Source organism: Lotus japonicus, chromosome 5 (genome assembly GCF_012489685.1).
Source record: "Lotus japonicus ecotype B-129 chromosome 5, LjGifu_v1.2".
Taxonomy (NCBI): domain Eukaryota; kingdom Viridiplantae; phylum Streptophyta; class Magnoliopsida; order Fabales; family Fabaceae; genus Lotus; species Lotus japonicus.
Window position 1 is genome coordinate 1,166,069 of NC_080045.1, and position 24,527 is coordinate 1,190,595.

Here is a 24,527-nt window from a genome sequence, read left to right on the forward strand (position 1 = left end):
CTAATCCCTCGCCCCACGGTCAGCGTAATAAGCGATAAGGGGGCTGGCTAAAGAGTTTTTTTTTATTCGCACGAACTGACAAGAAAGATCTGATTAAATATTTGTGTAAAATTTGTGATATTATATAAATTTATTTCTAGACATAAGAAAATAGATGTGGGCAGGGACGGACCCAGGTGTAGCTTGTTTGGGGCATTCGCCCCTTACAGTACAAAAAAAATTACAATAGATGGTATTGAGAAAATTTTGTTCGCCCCCATCTCCAAACAGCAAGCTAAGTAGCTGACTAAAATGTCCTCTCATAGCCTATCTTTCTGCTTGATAGGCCTATAGCTGGGCTTTAATAGTAGTCTATTTCTATTTCAAGTCTAGCTAACCTCCTCACACAACCAACCTTTTATATATTCATTCACTACTTTTGTTTTTATTTTTGTTATGACAACCGTATTTATCTTTTAATTTTCTCTTGATTCTGTATTGTTTGAGCATTTATATATTGATACAAATTTTAATACATATAGACTCCATTTTTTATATATCTGTCTCTCTCTCTCTGTGTGTGTTTTTAATCAATAAACATATAAAAAGAAATCGAAGAAATAAAAGGAAGTAAAAAAAAATGAAAATACGTGAGAGTTTTAAACTGTGCAAATTATGTGTGTGTGTGTGTTTTTAATCAATAAACATATAAAAAGAAATCGAAGAAATAAAAGGAAGTAAAAAAAAATGAAAATACGTGAGAGTTTTAAACTGTGCAAATTATGTGAGGTAAATTTAATGTGTATTTAGATTTTTAATTTTTGTTTCATGTGGAATGAAAGTAACTTTCCCCCTTAAGAGAGATAACCTCACAATAATATGAATATTCACGACTCGAACATAATTTCCCTCAAAGAAAGACATCTTATCCAAAAAGAAAATAATTTTCATTTTTTTGGAGGTAACAATAGTTTTCATATAGAATAATTGTTGATTGAGCACAAAAACATGAAAAAAATGGAAAATATAACCAGATTTTGACTCGGGAAGTTTCGATTCAAGTCCTTGTATTGTGACCCGTGAAATACACGGAGATATTAATTTTTGTTCGTAATGTGTATTTTTTCATATTCTTAGTTATTTTTTATAGATTTCTTAAAAGAAGAATTATAAATTAAAAGAATAAAATTCATTTCAATTATAAGAATTGTTGAATCTGCTTCACACCGGTGCTATCATGCCTGAAGCCGATGAGTTTAGTGGAGGTTTTTGGGAGTTTATGCATCTTGGAGTTTTGACGGATCGGTTTTGCGTATTTTTTTTAAGTCAAGAAAAGGTTTTTACTTAGATATTCAAATAACTTTACTATGCAGTATGTATATGAATCTCACAGAGGAAAGAAGAGCTAACCTAGAACAAATTGGCGCCCTTGACTGGCCGAATCCCAAAATAATTTGTACACTTGATATTTCCATCGTTGCATATTGAATTGCTCTTAGTTGTAAGGTCTTCACAACTTACACGTAAGCTAAGCTACTTAACGCTCAATTCCCAGTTTGCTTCCATCAAACATGGTTCTTTTCAACTGTGCACCCAATCTCAATCTTCATCATCAGCATCCCAAGTTTTTGGTCTTACACAGATGAACTATCATAAATAAATTTTCTGCGTTATTTTCTTGGCTTAAGTACGCCACCATCGGGTCTGCGTATAAGCCTCAAAGTGTACACACCAGTTGATTGTCTTCGCAATTTTATTCTAATTTTAATAAAGTAAGCCTAATGTTTTAGGAAACCCAAAAAAATTTAATATAATCAATCAATGTATGAAAAAGACTCATGCCGAATCGTGTAGCGCAACATAAATATGCCTATTTGTCTTTCCATCCTTTTCACTTTCTATTAATCCACCTTTTTGAACTAAATGTCCAATAACATCTAAAATAATAAAATGATGATTATTAGTAAACTACAGTGTGGAACATGCAATGCTTCTGTTGTATGAGAAGTAACCTAGCAAGTATTAATCATTAGCGGTTGTCTGAATTTTAGGAAATTGTATAAAAACATATTTTTCTCTAGGAATTGTGTCACTTGTAGTCTCTTAAACTTTTGAGATGCTCATTAAATTAATCTTGTATTTATGCTTCATGACTCTACATTTCTTAGCAGATGTTTGAACCATAAAATTCTGAATCACAGAAACTTGTCATTCACACAATGTATCACTAATCTGTGTCATTTGACTCCGGCTAATGGTTGCATGGATCTTCGAGTGCTGTTTTATTTTCAAAACGAAAAATTTCAATTGTAAAAATTCATGTTTTTTATGGTAACAATAAATAGTTTGAATTAGGTACCATGGAAATGGAAAAAACTATGGAAATAGAATACTTGTTCATCAGTATCAGTAGCAACTTAACACTATTAACAACTTGAAGTTTTTTGAAATCTCTTATTTCTCACACATGGAGCACATAAACTCTGATCTTTCATTTGATCTTTCCTGCGAAAATATCGGATACCTTATGCAAAGTTTGGGCCATCCTACTTAACAAAATGTTGAGAATATCAAAAAGGAAATATTTTGTTAGGTGTTTCAATTTTACATGATGAAATCAAGTTGAAGATCATCATGAAAAAAAAAAACATGTGAGAACACATGTAAACATTCTAGGCTAGTACATCAATAGTTACCCTTTGAATATATGTACCTGGAAAAATGTCTTGAAGCTTGAACCTTTAAAAAAATAAAAGCAAATACATAAACAAAGCTTATATGAATAGCACATGTCTTATTTATATACTTGTAGAGATAAAGGTTAGTGAGAGTTTTTTTAAGATGTTATTTAATATTAAGTTTGTCTTTTTAAATTTCATAACTCATAAAAAATAAATAATAATAAATTTATTTAAAATAATTTTGAAGTTAATAGTAGAAGTATATAGATAGAGGAGTTTTTTTATTGTATAGTCTTCAACTTTTAAGGTTTATTATTACTATTAATTATCAGTTGATTAGAACTTAAACAAATCAAAACTAATAAAATGTATGTTATGGAATTCCCTATATTTTTTAGTGATATTATATTTAATATTAATTTTGTCTTATGAAATTTCATAACTAATATGAATTAAATAGTAATAAATTTTTTGAAAATAACATTGAGTTTAATAGTAGAAAGTTATATACTAACATTGATGGATGAGTTTAATAGGGATGGTTTTTATATTTTTTTCATCGCATGTTTGGGATATTTATTTTTATAATTATGTATCTTTTTATTTAATATTAAGTTTGTCGTTTTGAATTTCATAACTCATAAGAAATAAATAATGATAAATTTATTTAAAATAATTTTGAAGTTAATAGTCGAAGTCCATAGAATTACATTGATGAAGGAAGTTAAAGAGGAAGGGATATATGAGAGTTTTTGTTTATTGAATGACATTTAACTTTTAAGGTTTATATTAATATTAATTATTAGTTGATTAATGTTTGAACAAATCTAAACTAATAGTATGTGTCTCATAGAATTCCCTATGCTTTTTTAGTGATATCATATTTAATATTAATGTTGTCCTATAGCATTCCATCGTTCATATGAATTAAATAATAATAAAATTATTTGAAATAATTTTCATAAAGGACGGTTGAGATTAAAAGTTTGTTGAATATTGAACGGCTCTGATAAATCTCATATGAAATAATGTTCAACATTAAAAACAAACACATGAAACATTATTTATTGATAGACTATTTTTCCCTTGGAGTTGCTAAACAATTTTGTCCTATAGCATTCCATAGCTCATATGAATTACATAATAATAAATTTATTTGAAATAATTTTCATAAAGGACGGTTGAGATTAAAAGTTTGCTGAATATTGAAAGACTCTAATAAACCTCATATGAAATAATGTTCACAATTACTTAAAAGCTCACAGTTAAAAACAAACACATGAAACATTATTTATTAATTAACTATCTTACCCTTAAAGCTGCTAAACTTCTCCTTTATATTATATATAGATAGATATAGATATATATATATATATATATATAGATATAGATATAGATATAGATATAGATATAGATATAGATATAGATTTAGATATAGATAGACAATTCAGATAATAATGTGCTTAAAAATATTTTAACATTTTTCTTACTCATATAAAATAGTCATCGTTACTAATTGTCTTATAACAACTACAATATCATTTAAAGAATAATAAGATCCATGTTTAAATTCATTACGAATGAAATGAAAGAAAAAAAAATTAAATTGAAAATGAAATATCAAACAATAATAATCACCAATAAAAAATTATAAAGTTTATTTTTAATGCTGCTAAAACTATAATAACGAAGAAATGAATTTAAATTGAAACCGAAAGTTAGTATTTAAATAACATTTAATCTATTTATCTTATGATTGAGTTATAGAATAAAAAAATTAAGATTCAAATAATTTAACTTGAATGTCATTCATCCTTCAATTTCAATCAAAAATTAAGGATTTCATTTCAATAGGGAAATGAAAAAAAATGAAGTACAGTCGACCAATAGAATTGATAGATAAAAGAAATAAGAAGGCAGAAGAAAACCGAAAATTGAACAAATAATGTAAAATTAGTGCATTGTAGTGTAAGTGACACCTAAAAATGACAAAAAATAAATTAAACCTAATGTATTGAAAGAGAAGAAGGACGATGAAGATGACAACACCACATAAAGTGAAATAAAATAAAGATGACTCTCATTCAGTAGACCAAGTTGACAATCAAACAATTAAAAAGTACAACAGATGCAAGAAACTTTCATATTTTAAAGATAGTATATTGGAAAAACAGAAACAATAACAATAAAACATGAAAGAAGAAAAAATTGAAACGAAATCAATTAAATGTAAAATAAGAACAAATACTTCATTGTGTTAGATTAGAAAAAAAAAAAGAAAATCATTTGGTCGATTTAGTTGATAATGAAAATGCGAAAAAAAGTAAGAAACTTACTTTAACTGAAGATTGAACTGTCAAAGAAATGGAAGCAACATCCTAAAATTGTGCATGAAAAACAATGAAACACAAATAAAGAAATGAAAAAGGAGAAAACGGAATAGAAGTTAAGAAAATATCATAATAATGTTATTAATCCATAGAGAACTCTTACCGGATGGATGATGATGATGGAGAAGAACATCAATGCTTAAGAATGAAAAATGATGATGAAGAAGAAGTGGCTGATAAAAAAGAAGAGATGAAGTAGAAAATGTTCTAACCTGACAGAAGATCTTCTTGTGTAGGGATGGAGCTGTTGGAGAATCCAAATGTGAGAGATTTCTTCCAAATGAATAGAGGTTATGAAGATCAAGATGGGAAAGATGAAAGGAATATGAAAGTGGAATGGAAAGGTGTTTCATATATGTGAGAAAAAGGAAGATACTCTTGATATTTTTGTAACCACATTCAATAGTTACAAAAGCAACAAAGAAAACAACCAAGAATGTGAAAAGGTTTCTCAAAGGGTTTTGTAAGAAAATGATGCACGGTTAGGATTAGAAGCAAACAACGGTCAAGATTGAATTCATAATTAGTTATTCACAAATTTACATATATGCCCATGAAAAAATATTCACTCATGTGCATTGATTCATTGAATTACTATCTTACCCTTAAAGTTGCAAAAAATCCTCCAACTTCTCTTCTAAAGGATTATTAATATTAATTAAGATTGAATTAATAATTCAATAAATGAAAACTAAGTATGTTTGCCCTATGAAATTCCATAACTAATAACATCTACATAATAATAAGTACATTTAAAATTGTAAGGACGGTCAAGATCAAAACTAATCAACGGTCATGATTGATTTCCAGAAAATTATTCTACAAAATTACATAAAGATCCATGGTAAAATATTCATTCATGAGTCATAGTCTATTGCATGACTATTTTACCCCCCTTGTTGCCAAACTTTACTTTTATATAATATATAGAATATAGATAATATAGTAATAGATATTGTAAACTTTATTTGAAATTTTTGCCCCCCTACAATAATTTTCCTAGTTCCGTCCCTGGATGTGGGGGGTCCGAATAACAACTCCCTAATTTTGGTTTTGGACTTTTTTCCCTAATTTTTGTTTTGGACTTTTTACCCCGTTTAGTGTCAAAAAGTTTATAAAAGCAAAGTACATTTTTCTCTTCGGCCAAAAACAAAACACCTTGATAAGAAAGAAAACAAGTATATACAAATTGTCTTTAATTTTTCGGTACGTTAATTATTGGAATTTTTTTTGCTCTTAATTTAAGTCAATTATAAATAGTAAATAATTAAATAGACTTACCTTTTTCTTAAATCCAATTGGACAAAAATAGATGAACGATGGAGTCCATAACCCATTGATGATAATGTCAAAACAGAAAGGTGTTTGAATTCTCATTGAATTTCGTCAAGTGTGGCTTCCTTCCTAGTTGATACTACAATTGCGAGCAGCCTCCGGCTCTGGGCAACAATCATTAATTATATAGTAAGACAAATTCCCAATGGATAAAAAGTGAAGTCTTATTTGGCAACCTTTGCAAATTTGACACATTTTTTTGACCCTATATATATTACCAATTATTTTATGTCTAGTGTCACACTCGAAAACACGAATTCTTATCCCCATCCTTTGAAAATTACAAGCATCATTTTAATCCCAATATTACAAATGTATTGGTCTCTGGCCGTTGAGTAGCTGAGAACTTCCAACTTTCTGTTTAGAATAATTTGTACTATTGTTGAACTGTTTCAATTTTTCCTACAATCAAAGTTCTCATAGGAATTAGGTTGTTGACAGTTGGAGTCCTAAAAGTTAGTCACACGAGAAAACAACCACTGGTTCAGATATTCCAACATCGAGTTCCAATTCCCTTTGCCCAGCACGAAAATATCTAAAAGTCAGACAAATCCAAATTAAAATATCTGGGTTGATAGCAGCACTAATCAACAATTTAATTCATGGAAAGAATGTTGCATTTGAATTGTTATTAGGACGATCTTAGCGCACACCTTCTAATGGACTTAAATACTAATTTCTCTTTGTTCAAATATCCACCTAAAGCACGCAAGTTTGCCTAATTAATTAAGAGCACGCATGTTCACATAGCACAGACCAGATTGAAAGATTTGAGTCATTTTAGAAAAATGGAAAATGGCTAATCACAATCTTTGATAGAGAAATTAACAAAATGAGATTTAAATAATACTAGTACCATTAGGTGATTACAATCTCAGTTATTATAACTTTTCAATCAATATAATTGTGATGTTTAACGTTCAAAAAAAATTTGTACTCAGTTTCAAAAAAAAAAATTTTTTGGACTCAGCCTGTCCATATGGACTGCGACACTGGGTGAACCTATAACGCATGATAAAGACGCACTTCCTCATTGTGTGTAAAAAACTTGGCGTCTTGCGGGCATGTTGACTCGACCCGCCTATATGGACTGGTCGAACTTATAGTGCATGTTAATTCATCCTTGTGTGCAAAGGATTTGGCATCTTGCGGGCATGTGGATTGGTCTCGCCCTACACTGGGCGGCGCAACCTCCACCCGGAGGGCCTAATGAACCAGGCGGGTCGACCCTTGAAGGCTCATGCTAAAGACTAGCGAGTTGGGCCTGCCGCGAGTAAGGCCCAATATTCCAATTAAGATGAAATCCAAATGTAATAGATATAAGTTTATGGCTTAGCCCCACTATAAAAGGCTAAGCCTCCCATTGAATAAAGTAGGTTCTCATTACTCTTACATTTATTGTCTTGACGGTTTGAAACCCTAAGACACGAAACTCTAGATCTGAGAGGTAGAGCCGTGTAAGAACAAATTTTGTCTTTTAAAGTGACTGATCACTCACTTTAAGAAATCCAAATCGGAAATAGAATTATATTTTGTGACAAACTTTTTAATTTTTGTTAAAGTGTTTTAATCTTTGTAAACTAAGTGTGATCCGATTTAGTATTGAAGAGTTCATCTCTAGTACTAGTCTAACCTTAATATGGTAGGAATTGGTAATCCATATTAAGGTTAGTTAGTATGACTATGTTTGAAGAGTTAGGAAAAACAATAAAATTAGTAGAGCGATGATCAATATTTTGAAGGCCTTTCAAAAAAAAAATATTTTGAAGATAATTTTTTGATATCATTGATTTAAATTTAAAAGAAAATAGAATTTATAGAGAGAAATAGCAACTAGTCTAAATAGTAAATAGAAACAAAATATCTGAATATTTGAACTAAATATCAACACTAAAAATAAAATAACATCAATTCACTGATATAAATAACTTAGATATTGTCTAAATATAATCCTAATAATAAATTATGTCGTGCTTGGGTAATTAATGTATTATGAGCTTTCCATTAAAAAAACATCCATTAAGAATTAAATTTTATCTTATGCCTCGTAGGCTTCGTTTGGATTGGGGGAAGGGGATGGAGTGGAGCGGAAGGGAGAGAGGGGTTTGAAAGATCCATTGTTTGTGTAATTAAAAAAAGGATGGAATCAGATGGAAACCAATGGTATCAATTCCATTATGTTCTATTACTTTCCCCCACTTTTGCCCCCTCCCAATTTGGGAGGAATGGAATGGAGCAAAAGAACTGATGTCTTGTAAAATTATAAAAATACTAATATACCCCTCATTAACCCACTCTCCCACGTTGAAAATAACCCATTTCCCACGTTCTGCTATCTGCTACTTACCTGCTAAGTTTTTTTTGGCCTTTTTTTTGTTATTTAGTTGTTCGCTCTCATTATCTGTCTTGCTCTTCTATTTTATTTTTTTTACATTAATTCATCTAAATCTTGTTTATTAATATTGGAGTATAAACAATAATAAGAAATGAACACCTAATGGTAAAATTGGGATGGTTCTAAGTAAGAAAATAAGGGTGTCACTATTTCTACTCGGAAAAAAGAAAAGATGAGTGAAGATATTTTTTTTGAAATAGAGCAATTAATAGTTAATAGTTTTATAGTAAGGGTAATATAGGAAAAATAATAATAATAACTTGTACCACTCCGTCCATAACCCAAACAATTGAGTGGTAATTTTCCTCCGCTCCATCATAAAATACCCAAACAATGGAATAAGAAATTTACTCCGTTCCATTCCACTCCATTCCGTTCCTTCGTGTTCCATTCCGCTCCGTTCCATTATGTTCCATCAATCCAAACATACCCGTAGTTGATGGTTTTTATTTTCATACAAAATCTCAAAAGTGAAAAGTGAAAAGTGAAAGAACGAGAAGCTTGACCTGCGTTTCTGCTCGGTTACCGGTGATCGCCGCCATGAAACTCGCCGGAATCTCACCCTTGATCGACGATGGGTATATTTCCAATCTCTCCTCCCTCTAACAACTTCGTTTGCACTAGTAGATGACTGTCAGTCTGTCACTAGATTTATTCTATTCAATTTTAACGCTTAGAATTGAATTTTTTAGGGTAGGACTGGGAATTTCAGAATCAAGCAAAACATACACTATGATTATTATGTTTATGATGTGCTGTGAGTATCTAGTAGTATGTTATCAATTGTTAATGAATGCACTTACTTTGCAGGCTGAAATTGCATGGAACATTTGTTCAACAAAAAGGGCAAAATGCATTTGAAACTCGCCAGGTGATTTTTCTTCATGGAACCTAACATCTTTCTTGACGAATGTACTCGAATATGATGAAAATTTGAAATAATTTATAGTCAAATGAATATGGTTGCCTTCTGTTTTTCAGATTGATGAATGGCTAGAGTATGCTCATGTCCTCTCACAAGGCTCCGCTTTCGAGAATGGATGCAAATATATAGATGACTACTTGGACAAGCGTACATTTATTGTTGGTCATTCATTATCAACGGCAGACCTAGCAATCTGGGCAGGTCTTTCAGGTAAAGATTAGTGTTGGATTCGTTAACAATTTGACATGCAAAAGAAAATCCTTGTGTTTGTGATTGTGAATTGTGATTGCACTCTCTGGTTATTTCTTAGTTGTGTATCCATGCTGAAAAAACTAGGTTACTCGTTGTTCTTTCTCGATCATAGCGGACAATCTATGCAGGTTCCACTGGGTTTAGTGTGTAGCTTTATTGTGCTGTTTCGACTGAGGAACTCTATTGTGGTTTCTTATCATATAATATTGTGGGAGTGTGTGCAATAAAAGTACTCTATCTTCCATTCCTCCATTCTTATAGTGTTATTAGGTTCTTCAACCTGTATTCTGTGAAACTTGATGGTCCATTTTTATCGCCCTCAGTCGTTATAAATTCTATGTATGTCCCTCGGTCTATCTAAATTCTATGTATGTATGCCTTTTCAGGATCTGGAAAGAGATGGGAAAGTCTAAGGAAGTCAAAGAAATATCCAAATCTTGCACGATGGTTCAATTCATTAGTGACAGAACATGGTAGTACTTTAAACGAAGTTATGGAAACTTATGTTACGAAAATAGGACCGGGAGAGCTATCAGCAGGCAAGTCAAAAGACCAGTCAGCAGTCACTGATAAAGGAGGAAACAAATCTTCAGCGGAAATAGACCTTCCAGATGCTGAAATTGGAAAAGTTCGCTTGCGATTTGCGCCTGAACCCAGTGGCTATCTTCACATTGGACACTCTAAAGCTGCTCTGTTGAACAAATATTTTGCTGAGCGATACCACGGACAGCTTATCGTTCGTTTTGATGATACCAATCCTGCTAAAGAAAGCAATGAGTTTGTGGATAACTTGGTGAAAGATATTGATACATTGGCTATCGAATATGCAGAAATTACCTATACATCAGATTACTTCCCTGAGTTGATGGAAATGGCTGAAAAATTAATTCGCCAGGGTAAAGCATATGTTGATGACACTCCACGTGTAGATATGAAAAAGCAGAGAAAGGATGGGAAAGAGTCTAAATGCAGAAACAATACCATAGAAGAAAATTTAACACTGTGGAACGCAATGATCGCAGGCTCCGAGAGGGGCTTACAGTGTTGTCTCCGTGGGAAGTTGGATATGCAGGACCCAAACAAATCACTTCGTGATCCTGTTTATTATCGTTGCAATCCAATTCCTCATCATAGAATTGGATCCAAGTATAAAGTCTATCCAACTTATGATTTTGCATGTCCATATGTTGATGCTAAAGAAGGTATCACACATGCCCTCCGATCTAGTGAGTACCATGATCGTAATGCTCAATATTACCGAATTCAAGAGGACATGGGACTAAGAAAAGTTCTCATCTATGAATTCAGCCGGTTGAATTTGGTCTACACACTTCTGAGCAAACGAAAGCTTCTATGGTTTGTCCAAAATGGGAAAGTCGATGGATGGGATGATGCACGATTTCCTACCATTCAAGGGATTGTACGCAGAGGCTTGAAAATTGAAGCACTGATACAGTTTATTGTTGACCAGGTATGTAAAAGGCTTTGCACTCATTTATATACAAAACAAAATAACATGCAAAAGATAAATTCTGACAAATTAGAAATGATACAGTAGAGTGTGCTATTCGATAGTTGTGGTTTTCTTTTTCCTTGTCCATTCTTCATGTATTATTCACATGCTTTAAATTTTGATGACTTATCCATGATACTTGTTCAGGGGGCATCAAAAAATCTCAATCTCATGGAATGGGACAAGCTCTGGACCATTAATAAGAAGATTATAGATCCTGTCTGTCCTAGACACACTGCTGTCATTGCAGACAGACGCGTGTTGTTGAACCTTACTGATGGTCCTGAGAAACCATTTGTCCACATCATACCTCGGCACAAGAAACATAAAGACGCTGGGGATAAAGCTACAACATATACTAAAAGCATATGGATAGACCATGCTGATGCAGAGTCCATATCAGCTGGTGAGGAAGTAACCTTGATGGATTGGGGTAATGCTGTCGTGAAGGAAATAGAAAAGGACCAAGATGGGAATGTCACCCGGTTGAATGGTGTTTTGCATCTTGAAGGATCTGTGAAGACTACAAAATTGAAGCTCACTTGGCTACCTGACATAGATGAGCTAGTTAGCCTGACATTGGTGGAGTTTGATTATCTAATTACAAAGAAAAAGGTATGTTCTCTTCAACATTTATGAAGCATATTGGTTTCTACGATTAGGAAATATAAATCTGTTAAGGAAAATATAGTAATTATGTGAACTCTTTTTTGTTTATACCTCATTTGTATCTTCTCTTCGGTTGAATCCAGTGCAGTGATCAGATGAATTTAATAGTGATAATATTGAGATCAAGATTACTACTTCTAAAAGTATCCTGTGAAAAGGCAGTGTTATTTTCATTATATTCCTTACCGAACTAACCCTTAGTTCAGTGTCATTTTCATTTCTTCCATGAAAACTTTAAGCCTGCCTGCTTCCCCTTGAAACTCAAATAAGTTGTTTTGGCATGGCCCCAATTTTATTTGCAATTATTAACTGTTTGTTTTTCGGTTATACAGCTCGAAAAAGGGGAGGGTTTTGAAACTGTGCTTAATCCATGTACGAAAAAGGAGACTCTTGCATATGGAGACTCCAACATGCGAAATCTTAAGCGGGGAGAGATATTGCAGCTGGAGAGAAAAGGATATTTCAGGTGTGATGCACCTTTCATTCGGCCCTCAAAACCAATCGTGTTGTTTGCAATCCCTGATGGCAGGCATCCAACATGTTTGAAGTAATCATCTTTTTTCTTCTTAAAATGCCTAGAGTTTAGAGCTTCACCTGCATTCCTGCTCTAGTTGATACTTGCAAGCAGCCTGTCTCTGGGCAACAATCATTGTAGTTATATAGTAAGAGTGTAAATACAGATTCCGAATGGATAAACAGTGTAGTCAATCTGGCAACCTTTGCAAATTTGTCACATTTTTTTGACCCTATATTACCAATTATAAATATATTTAGTGTCACTTGTATATAACAAGAATTCTTATCCTCATCCTTTGATTATTACAAGCACCATTTTAGTCCTAGCTTGTAGTAAATACTGCCAATATTACAAATTTATTGGTCTAGCCGTTGAGTAGCTGAGAACCGCTTCTCAAGTTAGCTTCAACTTCCTACTTTCTGATTGGAAGAATTTGTATCATTGTTGAACTGTTTTAGCTTTTGCTGGTACCAAAGTTTTCATAGGCTTATAAAAAAAACCTAAGTTTTCATAGGAATTAGGTTGTTGTCTTGAAATTAAGTTAGTCACGCAAGAAAACAACCACTGGTCCAGATATTCAAACAAAACATCCAAGGTTCTAGATCTCTTGCACATGAAAATATCTAAAAGTCAGAAAAATCGCGATTACAATATCTGGGTTGATAGAAGCATTAATCAACAATTCAAAACGTGAAAAGAATGCATGCATTTGAATTATTATAATAGCAATGTTTTTATAGTTTTCATTTTCTTTTTTTAACAACAATATATTGTTTTGGAAAAAATTTGGGCACGAACTCGGCTCCTCTAAAGTGAGTTACCCCACTTTAGAAGACAAAGTTGGTCATATTTATTATTGATTGAGTTGTTTAATTGACTTTTCAAAGTAGATAATCATTATAAATGGTTGTGATAACTTACTTTACTTTGTCCTTTAAAATGACTCTCTAAAATAAATCCATCATCATACAAATTGCAATAGCAGCTACACCAAACAATGATCAAAGATATATAGATATGAACTCTATTGATAGTTTTTGGTAACAACACCGAACATGACCTAACCAAATGAAGAGGTATACTATATAGTATGAACAATGATTTTTCCAAAACGCAATAAATGTATAAAAGATGAAGTGAAACAAAATAGTTCATCATTTCTCGAGAGGTAAAGTCTGGGCACGTCATTACAAAATTGACAAAACACTCTTTCTTACCTTTTCGTTTCGTACTGTTTTCATTTCTCCTGAATGAAATAGTGCATAGCAATGTAACATAATGGAACATGACAAGAATGCTATGTGTGTAACTTCAGATCATTAGAACCGAACAATAAGTTTAATTATATAGAACTCTGCATGTTTAATATTTGATTTGATATAAAAATTGAATTCAACCAAATATATTTTGATTAAATGTAAGGGTTTTTAATTCATTCACAAATATTTTTACTCTTCTATGTCACTTATTTTTTTATGTGCAGATAAAATAAATTGTGAACATAAAGTTATTGTGAAAGAAGTGTGTAAATTGAAATGTAGCTTGGGGTGCGAATGGTGTTTTTAACATTACTCATAAGTCATAACTTAACATATTCATGAAAGTTTCAAAAAAAAAAAAACATATTCATGTAACCACTGACTGGGTTTAACAAGATTATGTTTTGGGCCTTGAGTTGGTTTTGAGAATTGGCCCACGTATATTAGGCCTGATATACATCATTTCGGGGACACCATGCTTGATTGCTTGATTCCCTTTGAAGGAAAAATGATGTTGTCGAGAAGATAATTTGTACCCAAGAGACATAGAGTTAGTTGTCTTTGAAAAAAGCACCTGCCATGTCGTTTGAGGAATTTGAAATGAAGCAACATTAGGGTAAACAGACTCTGCATAAGCAGCAACGACTAGTTGGAGTAGTGCTGTGGTGTTTTTTATTTATTAGGCAAGATTTAGAAGGCAGTGCAATATATATAATAATACTAATAGTATAAATATTAGTCCCACATCGAGTGATATTGTGTGAGCGAAGTAATTGGTTCCTATAAGATGAGAAGCTTGATAGAGTAGTAATCATGATCCTTCAGGCAGTTAATGGGATATGAGGAGTGGTTAAATCTCGTAACTTAATATGCGAGTTGGGTGTCTGCTCCAAGCCTGTTACGACAGCTGGGCACTCCCCTTTCAACTATCTGATCCCTAGCTTGAAGCCCATAAATTTACTTTGAAGTTCTATTTTTAAAATAAAAATGTTTTTGTTTTCGTTAGAAATATATCGTAGTTACATCTTGGAAACAATATTTTTACTTTACTCGTAAAATATGACCACTGTTAATTTCCTTCAATTTTTAATAAGGAATTGATGATAACTCAACACAAAAATTTGCTTTTCCTACATTAATCCTTAAAAAACATAGGAAATTTCTATGTGGGACATAGAAATCATTAGGTGATTTAACTTTCAGTACTCACATTGTAAACATAGCTCTTAAACCACCATGTGGGACTTCTTTAGCTTATTATAAGAGGTTAAAAACAAAAAAAGACGTTACATATTTGGTTCCATTGGATTGCTCTAGAATCACACTTAGCTTTCGAGAACCTGTGTCTGTGTGTTCTATACAAATTTTGAAACAAAACATGTACTTCGCTTCTGACTGAACCTAGAAATTTATGCAAATCTTGAAACCAAATCATATACATAATATAGCAAATTAAAGGTGTTTCGCTCCAAGAATCAAGTAATCATTCATTGCTAACCTATTTACAGTGTGAGTATGCGAAAGTATAGGATCTAGTGAGTTGCAGGGAATGGAAGAAGGGAAAACATAAGAGAGGTGATGTAGGAGGGAAATTAGTCAGGAGGGAAGAATATAATTGGGTTTGACTGAATGAAAAGGAAGTAAAGAGAGGCGAGAAACATTGAAGTGGTGAGCAGAAGGGAATGGAGGAGGACAAAGTGAATATGAATGAATCTGGTCCCACATTGAATGATATATTGAGAAATCGAGGATTGCATGTAGTATACTAAGTCCCAGTCCCACATCTAATATCCCCCAGCAAATTAATTAAGGGTGCCATATTTTATGGTAGTGTGGAGTGACACTAGTTGAGAGGGTGCAAACAACTTCTAATCCTTTGTAGTATTGGGATTGATGGTAATAGTATCATATCCATTCAAAAAACACTGACAGTCACAACCAAATTTATTCAGCACCACATACAACAATTAGCAGAGGGAAATTCTGAAACAAAACATGCACTTAACTTCTGATCTAAACATACCTTCGATTCCGAATTAATGAGAATCATGAAACCAATCATAAACATAATATAGCAAATTAAAGGTGATTTGATTCAAGAATCCAGTAATCATGCATAAGCACTATGTCATTGATTATAGGGGAAACAGACTGCATAAGCATCAAGTGTCATATCTATTAAACATTAAAACGTCTAAAAGCCATATTCAATGGCTGGAAAATCAAGGCCAGAGTTCCTCCTCCTAAGGTTACACCTAATCAACGCCCATCGGTAGTGTCTTTGTCTTCTTAAGCCCGTTTGAGATGTATTGGAACTTATATAATTTCTGTATGTTGCATTGCAATTTAGCATGTGGTTACCATGTGTGGCCTATGAGACTGAGTCCACCAGAAAACAGAGCATGGAAGGAATGACTATGTCGACAATTCAAAGCAAGAGAGGCGACAAATTGAAGTGGTCAGGAGAAGGGAATGGATGAGAAAGAGCCCACCTGAGGCACAGCCGCACATCGAATGATAGATAGTATTGTGTCAGAGAAATTGAGCTTTGTATATGATATAAGTCTCAGTCCCACATCGAATGGTATTGTGTAAGAGAGTTTGTTGGTTCCTATAAAGTACAAGCTTGCATTTCAATAATTTACGAAGATTTCCTGCCTTTCCCCTTTGTTCAAGTTCTCCTCATGGGTTGCATTTTGATCTCATAGTTCGATTTATATTTATTTTGTTGAAAGTTGTTTACAAAGCCTCCACTCTTGTTTACAAAGGAGCCCTTTACTACCTCTACATTTTTGTTTTTCTTTGCCTTACCTGCTGAGCAAACTGACCCCATTATTGTCCTAACGGAAATTAATTAGCTCAAGAAAAACACAACGCTTGTACAAATTCGGATGCTACTTCAAGTGGGGCATCAGGGTGGTGAATTTGCAACTTTATGTCATAACTAAGCTTGGGAAAAACAAAAAAAAAAGGTCAAATTAAGGAAATTAAAAGCAATAACATGTTACAAAAGCATGTAACATATTTGGTTCCACCATGGATTGGTCTAGAATCATTTTTTGTTAGAAGTTACGAGTCTTACTGCATGTCTGGTTCCATGTTCGAATATTTTAGAATCACACTTAGCTTCCGAGTAAACGTGTGTGTTCTAAACAAATACAAATTTGAAACAAAGCATGCACTTGGATACTGATTGAACATACTTCGGAAAATATGCAAATGCTGAAACCAATCATAAGGTTGAGCACATTAAGCCCGTTTGAGATAATGTAATTGGAGCTTAATTTCTTTCTGTTGCATTGCAATTCAGAATATCTTGTTACCATGTGTGGCCTATGAGACAGAATCCACCAGAAAACAGAAACATGGAAAGGAATGAATGTGTCTACATTTCGAAGCAAAGAGAGGTGAGAAATTGAATTGGTGAGCATAAGGGAATTGAGGAGAAAGAACACATGAATGAGTCTGCGACTCAGTCCCACATCATATGATATTATTGTGTCAGAAAACTTGAACTTTTTGTGTATATTAGTCCCAGTCTCACATCGAATGATATTGTGTAAGATAACCTTTTGGTTCCTATAAATTGAAGTCATTAAGTTATTTGGTGTGTATATATTATCGTTGCTATACCAAAACCTGCCCTTAATTTGAATTGTCCAATATTGGGAGATACAAATTGGCCGATTATAGTCCATCCATGACATCCAAAACGTCATACCTTTGAGGTTGCATAGCTAAAAGCCTCTTAACGGGTGAACTCCCAACACTGTTGCTGAAATGCCAAACTGTGGCTTCTGTTTTCTTGATCCCTGCAAGATTCTCACTTTTGCTAACCCCTGGAGTCCATTTCCTCTTAGCTACTTTCTCTAACAACCTCCTATCCTCTTCAGAAAGTTGAGTGCTGACACGGTCCAAGGATATAAACTGCAACATCTTTGACTGAAGATGAAGTCCCTTTGGAGAAGAAGTAATTCGTTTAGGCATTGTCTTTGTGCCAACATGACTATTATTATTGTTATGTCTGTATCTCACAAAGGTAACCAAATGGTGAAGCCGAGCCAACAATTCCAAGATGTAAAAATCTATCTTCTGCTTATCCGCGTATTCAAGTGTCTGGAGGCGAATCAAGTTACTTTCTTTGGCGGTCTTTTGGCCAAACACATTGCTGCAAAACCACAAACAAACCTCAACTAACTTTGCATCACATGCTAACATTATTATTATACCTGTAGTAGTTGTTTTAGAGAATAAATTTCAGCTTCAAAATCAATTCTTCTCGCTAAAGAGAGCAGTTTCTGAGATTTTACAACTGGATTTTACAACACCACCTTCAAAAACCACTTTTTTCATATCTAAACATAAATAATTTCACTTTTCACTCATTTTTAATATAATCACAAAATCATATGTGAAAATTCTTAATGTATATTTGGAAATCCTTCTATAATGGTACCATTAAAATCAATTAGAAGTTTCTGCAAGTAGCGTGCCACTATTGATTAAGAGGATATTAGCATGCAAACATACATTGAGTTATGTGCAAATCGTAATACCAAATTAACAGATGAAGGAAATCAATGTCCTTGAAATTAGGCACACATATAGAGAAGGAAACTCGGTTGCTGATTTCTTGGCAAACACAGGTTGTGAAGGTTTCGATCCCCTTTGGGTTTTGCTGGAAGATAGAAGACCAAATTAACTCTCTTGCTTCTTACGGTTCACTACTATAAGGCACCTAGGTGCACTGCGCTTGTAAATTGGCAGTCTGTTGGTTTTGCTAAGGCACAGGGCTTTTTGTATTGCCGGGTTGGGTTTTGCTAATAGCTTCCTAGTGGTGCTATAGCAATCTGATTGTATCATGCTTCTTCAGTTTCAATAAATTTGATCTTTCAAAAAAAAAACTAGCAACCAACCTTGTATTTGCCCATTCTCCAACCCATCCAAAACCTTGATGTGCTCTGCCACATATATAATTCAGAAAAATAAATAAGCAATTTCAAGTAACTATAAATAAGGCTAGCATAGGTGCATAGGGAAGAGAAATTAAATTAGTGTTATTTTGTTATCTTACTTGGTCGTATTTGTGGCAAATGGAGTAAGCCACTGGAGAATCTTATCCATTTCAGCTTTGACCTGAGCAATGGAAAGCTGTTCAAAATTTCAAGTTAGGAGCATATTTCCAACATGAAATAAAAATCTATACTTTACGTATTAGGTAATTGGGTGCACCTCTTTTGTGTAATCATCATTTTGTAACCGTGAAGGAAGAACATTTTTAATACTAATGGGCAACCCATGATACAATGTGTCCCTTACGTTTGGAGGAAGAACACTTGGTCGAGATGCCTGAAACAAAAGATATATAGGAACATTTTCATTTTATTTAGACCAGAAAAAGAAAACTAATTGCTAAGGTCATTGCTATTATGTTAGCATATGATGCAAACTTACAATTATATTTATCTGATTGATAATATTAGCATAGTGCAGTGCAAGACCAGCTACACCAAGCCTTTGAGAACCCTCACTATGCTGGATACTGGTTGTACCTGCTATGAATCCACAATTTGATAAAATCATGTTAGAAGATTAATAACCAGACACATCTATTTTCCTGAGGTAAGTCTGTGTTGGAGTTGATTGTAATGAAACATCATCCAATTCCCACATTGCCTATGATGATGAAAGAATAGGGAGAACAAGGTTATATAGGATACAGTTCCCTTAGTATAATTAATTAATTGCTAGGCTTGTTTTTTCTTTTTATTGGAACCAGTTATAATATCAAGTTTCAAATGAGAGTGAAGTATCTCAAATCATTGGCTCTTTTGGCATTTAATTTGAGTTTCTTCACTTCTCTTTTAAAGCTTGCTGTTATAGTACACTGACTCTTAATTTGAAGAATTAAAAAAAAAGAGAGGTGAACAATTAATTAATTTATGCACATTAAAATAAACTATTATGGGTAAAAGGAATAATTTCCAATGGTTCTAAAGTCCTTTGGAATCAATACAAGCCATGCTCTCATACCATAATTTCCAAGATACTCCAAAATTGCTTGATGTATATGGATAACAATATCAACTAGCTTTTCAACTATCTGCAATGAGTAAATCTACGGAATAAGCTCCTTGTTGTGTAAAACTTGCGGTGGGAAGCAAGAAAAATGGAAATTATGCATTCAATAAGAATAGTTACAAACAAGGGACTATTCATTCCTATAAAGTTGAAATTGTTAGAATTAGAAGCAAATTACATGCCTCCTCCAAATCTCTGGACCAAAGGGATTTCTTTTTCAAGCTCCTCACAAGTTTTCTTTGATGCTTTAGCTCACTCCGAAAAGCTGTAAGGCTTTCCCCTGCATATATAAAGAAAACTGAATTTGTGATAATCTTGTTGAAAATCTTGTAAGGAATACTATATTATGAGATTTCTAACCATTGAGGGGAAGATTTAAAGACTCCATTTCCTTAACTTTCTGTTGATAATCTTGTTCAAAACGTTCTAAAGCACTCAACTCTTGGTATAATTCCTTACACAGGAAGAAGTACAATATTCATTTAAAGTAGGAATGAAAAAAAATTCAATAGCAAAGAAGAAACTTTAACAATATCAGAAGTAGGAAGCAAACTTTATTTAGAATCACAATTTGCTTACAGCAGTATCGTGAGCTAGAGCCGTCAACTCCTGCATTGTCTTCTCTACCTCTACCCTAGGTTGTGTGTTGGTCAAGACATCTAAATCTAACCTGAAATTGTTTATGGGATGAAAAATATAATCTGAAATGTTCGCAATTATTTAAGAATTCTACCAAGATGAGTAACGAGTTAGCATAATCTTGTCATAAACCAGCATGTAAAATCAAGCAAACCAGCTCACCTGGAGAAATATCGATCTAGGTGATGCCACTGAGGGTCTTTACATGAATTTCCAAATCTAGCTACTTCACGGGAGAAAGAATTGAATTCTTTCCTGCAGATTACACCAAAGCTCAGAGGTGAAGAACATTATAGGATGCAAAATATTCATTTATAGTATGTTTGGATCAACTTCTATTTCATAAGAATCAAATCAGAAACTCTAAAACTACTCATAGAAGTTTCTACCCAAAATTGATTCTGACTTCAGAATCAATTGTGGAAGAGAGTTTCCACAAATGCATTTAGTGAAGTTTGAAGCTAAAACAAAAATCTTATTATGATGTGTGAACAAGTTGGAACCTTTTGTCAGCCTCAAGAAAACTGATTAACTCCTTTTTATCAGTAGATACTAGGTTTTGCACCCCTTCTGATTCTTCAATTTCCTTTTCAAGGGACTGAATGTCTTCTTCAGACAATGATTGAAACAGAATTTCTCCCCTGCTTATTGTATTAGCTACTTCAAATGCCAATATTGATATTTTATTCCCTCTAGGAGCCACCATGCTAGAGCTAAACCCATTGCTGGTGTTTAACTTAGGCATGCTACTTCCAAGTGTGTCCAGGACTTCGACTGCCCTCTCACCAGCTCGCCCTAGAAAGGAGCTTCTTTGAGAGACCTACCAAAAGAAGGACATCATAAATCAAAATTTGAAGCATCAAAATTCCCTCCATGTTAAAATTTTAGATGCCATTCATGTAACTCAAATAAAAAGAAGGAACTATTTGATTTTATTCTGCTTATAATTTGGGGATTTAGACTTTAGAGTAAAACTAAACTGCAGTTGCAGGGAAATCATAGTTTATATCATTTTAAGAAAATAGACAGATTACTGTTTAGTTAAATCAAAAGTCATGCTGAAAAACATTAACTGTTTCAGGCATACATGTAGGTCTTTAACCTAGTTGACACTAGTTGAGAGGGTGCAAATAACTTTTAGTCCTTTGTAATGTTGGGTAATTGTGGAACAAGTCTCACATCACTTAGTATATACTAAAATGGAATGGGAGGTTAAGAAAACACTTGGAGAATACAACATTGAAATGCATGAATGCAGTTTTTCTAGGATTCCAATTGACTCATTATTGATCCTTTATTATACACTGAAATATCTTTGCTAGGATATTGTGAAAAAGTGTTGTTTATCTACATTTGAGGAACCAAATTATAGCAGCCACTTTTAGTTCATCTGAGTCAATTATGAGACTTATAAGCTACACATGCACTCAGAAGCTTTTCTCCATTCTGGCTTCAGAATCAATTATAGAAGAGTTTCAAAAAAATCACAAGAGACAACACCACATACAACAATTACCAGAGGATGGATGAAGGTACCTGTTTTCTCCCCATTTCACTTGGATTGGATATCTTGAATTCACCTGAAAATGTAGAGTTGCGCTTCTTCTCCATTTTACCACGATCACTAGTCTTTGAATTTGAATAACAACCTCCGCTCTTCTTAACAAAGCTCTTCAATTTCTCAAGCTTTCCCCCACACCCCAAGGTCTTCCCTCCATTTTTATTTATCTCTGCCTTACCAGCTGAGCAAACCGACCCCATTATTGTCCTAACGGAAATTAATGAGCTGAAGAAAAACTCAACGCCTTCACAAATTCAGCTCCTACTTAAATTGGCATCAGGGGAGTGAACATGCAACTTTAAGCCATAACTTGGGAAACAAAAAAGCAAAGTTATTATAAGAAGTCAGAAACAAAAACATATAGCATATTTGGTTCCGTGGTGAATTGCTCTAGAACCACTTCTAGTTAAAAGCTACCTAGTAACATGTTTGGTTCCGCGGAAAAATACCCTGGGGTCCGGAATGTTTTCTAGTTAGAAGCTACGGATAGTAGCTTTTGAGTATACCTTAGATTTTGTGCAAATCATGAAACCAAACATGCACTTAGCTTCTACGACTGTGCACTACGCAAATCATGGAACCAAACATTGCAATTCAATCAAGAATTCAGTACTTACTTTCGGTATTTACATAGAGAGTTTGCAAGTCCTAAACAGATAAAATATGAGTGAGTTGCAGGGATTGGAAGAAAGGAAAAGAAAAGAGAGGTGAGGAAGCAGGGAAATTAATTAGGAGGGAAGAATATTATTAGGTTTGACTGAATGAAAAGGAATGAGAGGAACATACATGAAGGATATTCGCATGGACATGATTGATTTTGTTGGCTAAGAGTAAACGAGAAATAAAATAAGAAACGCGCAAGTTGAATGGAACTGAAATTAAGAGGAGGAAACTTCGTGGGCATGAACCATGATGAAATTCATACTTCTTTTCCATCTGTCATTGTCTTGGACTACGTATGAAAGAGAGAAATTGGTTTGGTTTCTTTCTGACTATACTTACTCCTCCCATCACCATATGTCTCTTTTTGCTACACATGATAAACTCATTAAAAAACGAATGCTAAAGTTTTAGTCTTTTTGTTTGATTAATTGTTTTAAAGTTTTACTCTTATGTATGGAAGAGTACTGTGGAAGCTAAGGATGTCATTGCTGGTGGGTTTGGTGTTAGAACCAGTAGATTTTGTGAGTGAGTTCCTTTGTTCTGATAGTAAGATTTGTATAGTCGATCTTTGGATGGTGGTAGACGGAATCTTTCACTACTTCATATGATGACTCCACCTCATGCCTCATGTTCGGGTAGAGACTTAATTAGAGTGACCCTATACCGCAAGAGGAAAGCCTTGTCGCGGGTGTGTGTTAAAGTAAAATTTGCAAAGAATGCAATACAAGGTGTAGAAACATTAGACGATCTCGAGGACTTGGTGAGTCAATAAAAGCAATAGAACATAACACAAGTAACAAGGAGGGAGAGTTGGTTGATTTGATTTGATTAATTAAGAATTAGATGAGAAAGCATCAAATCTTAAGAAAATAACATTTAGTTGCAGCAGACAATCATTGATCATGAAAGATTATATTTTTTTCTTTTTAAGAAAATTTTGGGTTGAACACCAACTCACAATCATGAGTTGATAATCCAGATTGCCCGCTAGGCACTCATCTAGAATTCATTTAATTCAAGTTAGGAAGGAGCAATCTCCCATTTAAAGTACAAGAATAATCTTCGGTTATAGAATCTCAAAACACACAACAATCAGTGTTAGAGGTTTAAATTACTCAAACATTAGTGAGTAAAATCGTCTCTCACTGGTTTCTCTCTCGTGAATAAACGGTAAAACCATAACATAAACGTCCCAAGTTTCAACCAATTGGAAGAAACTTGTAGAAGATATTTAAATCATTGGGAGAAGGAAAACAAACAAAATTCACAAGCAAAGAACAAAATTGTTATTAAGCATAGGATCTGAAGTCTACATACATAAAAGGTTATACGATCGACTAGAAGTAACCCATGAATTTGGGTTAAAACTCATAAAAAGAGAAGAAAAAAAAGAAACCGAAACTAAGAAAATAAGGATTTGAAGAAAACAAGTGCAAAGCATAAAAGTCTTTAACCAAGACTAAAACACAAGTATTTATAAGAAAAACCAGCTCTAAATTTGTGCCTCTTCTGCCCCTTTTCTATTTCACTCTTCAGTAATATTAGAATGAATTTCTTATTTTCAGTAATTTAAAAAATTCTCTATATATATAAGTAATTAGCAAACAATCATTCATTGCTTGACATTCAGGAAAAATGTTACTATTGATTAAGGAATGATTTTATTAT

The 24,527-nt window shown here is 33.3% G+C and overlaps 2 protein-coding genes and 1 non-coding gene across 5 annotated transcripts; 2 read left to right on the forward strand and 1 right to left on the reverse strand.

Moving 5' to 3' along the window:
- The first annotated feature begins 9,222 nt into the window (after positions 1-9,222).
- LOC130720814 (glutamate--tRNA ligase, cytoplasmic-like) lies at positions 9,223-13,023 on the forward strand. The gene is made up of 6 exons (XM_057571517.1): positions 9,223-9,358; positions 9,591-9,651; positions 9,762-9,915; positions 10,344-11,428; positions 11,618-12,085; positions 12,472-13,023. The coding sequence occupies exons 1-6, from the start codon at positions 9,321-9,323 to the stop codon at positions 12,688-12,690; spliced, it is 2,025 nt and encodes a 674-aa protein (XP_057427500.1). The 5' UTR covers positions 9,223-9,320; the 3' UTR covers positions 12,691-13,023.
- Positions 13,024-14,749: 1,726 nt separating this feature from the next.
- Positions 14,750-14,853, forward strand: LOC130721673 (small nucleolar RNA Z279/snoR105/snoR108). Its single transcript, XR_009013593.1, has one exon. It is a non-coding gene; the product is annotated as a small nucleolar RNA Z279/snoR105/snoR108 (small nucleolar RNA).
- A 2,470-nt stretch (positions 14,854-17,323) lies between these two features.
- Positions 17,324-23,006, reverse strand: LOC130717889 (protein PSK SIMULATOR 2-like). Of its 3 annotated transcripts, none has more exons than XM_057568286.1 (13): positions 22,814-23,006; positions 22,172-22,505; positions 21,139-21,455; positions 20,798-20,890; positions 20,576-20,666; positions 20,357-20,450; positions 20,179-20,276; positions 19,949-20,018; positions 19,370-19,470; positions 19,148-19,264; positions 18,990-19,051; positions 18,832-18,876; positions 17,324-18,083 (listed from the first exon to the last, which is right to left on the reverse strand). In XM_057568286.1, the coding sequence occupies exons 2-13, from the start codon at positions 22,394-22,396 to the stop codon at positions 17,603-17,605; spliced, it is 1,794 nt and encodes a 597-aa protein (XP_057424269.1). In that variant the 5' UTR covers positions 22,397-22,505; positions 22,814-23,006; the 3' UTR covers positions 17,324-17,602. The 3 variants fall into 3 exon arrangements, with proteins under 3 accessions (XP_057424269.1, XP_057424268.1, XP_057424267.1); XM_057568285.1 differs by having other exon boundaries at positions 18,990-19,066; positions 19,370-19,467; positions 22,814-23,005; XM_057568284.1 differs by having other exon boundaries at positions 18,990-19,066; positions 22,814-23,005.
- Positions 23,007-24,527: the final 1,521 nt, after the last annotated feature.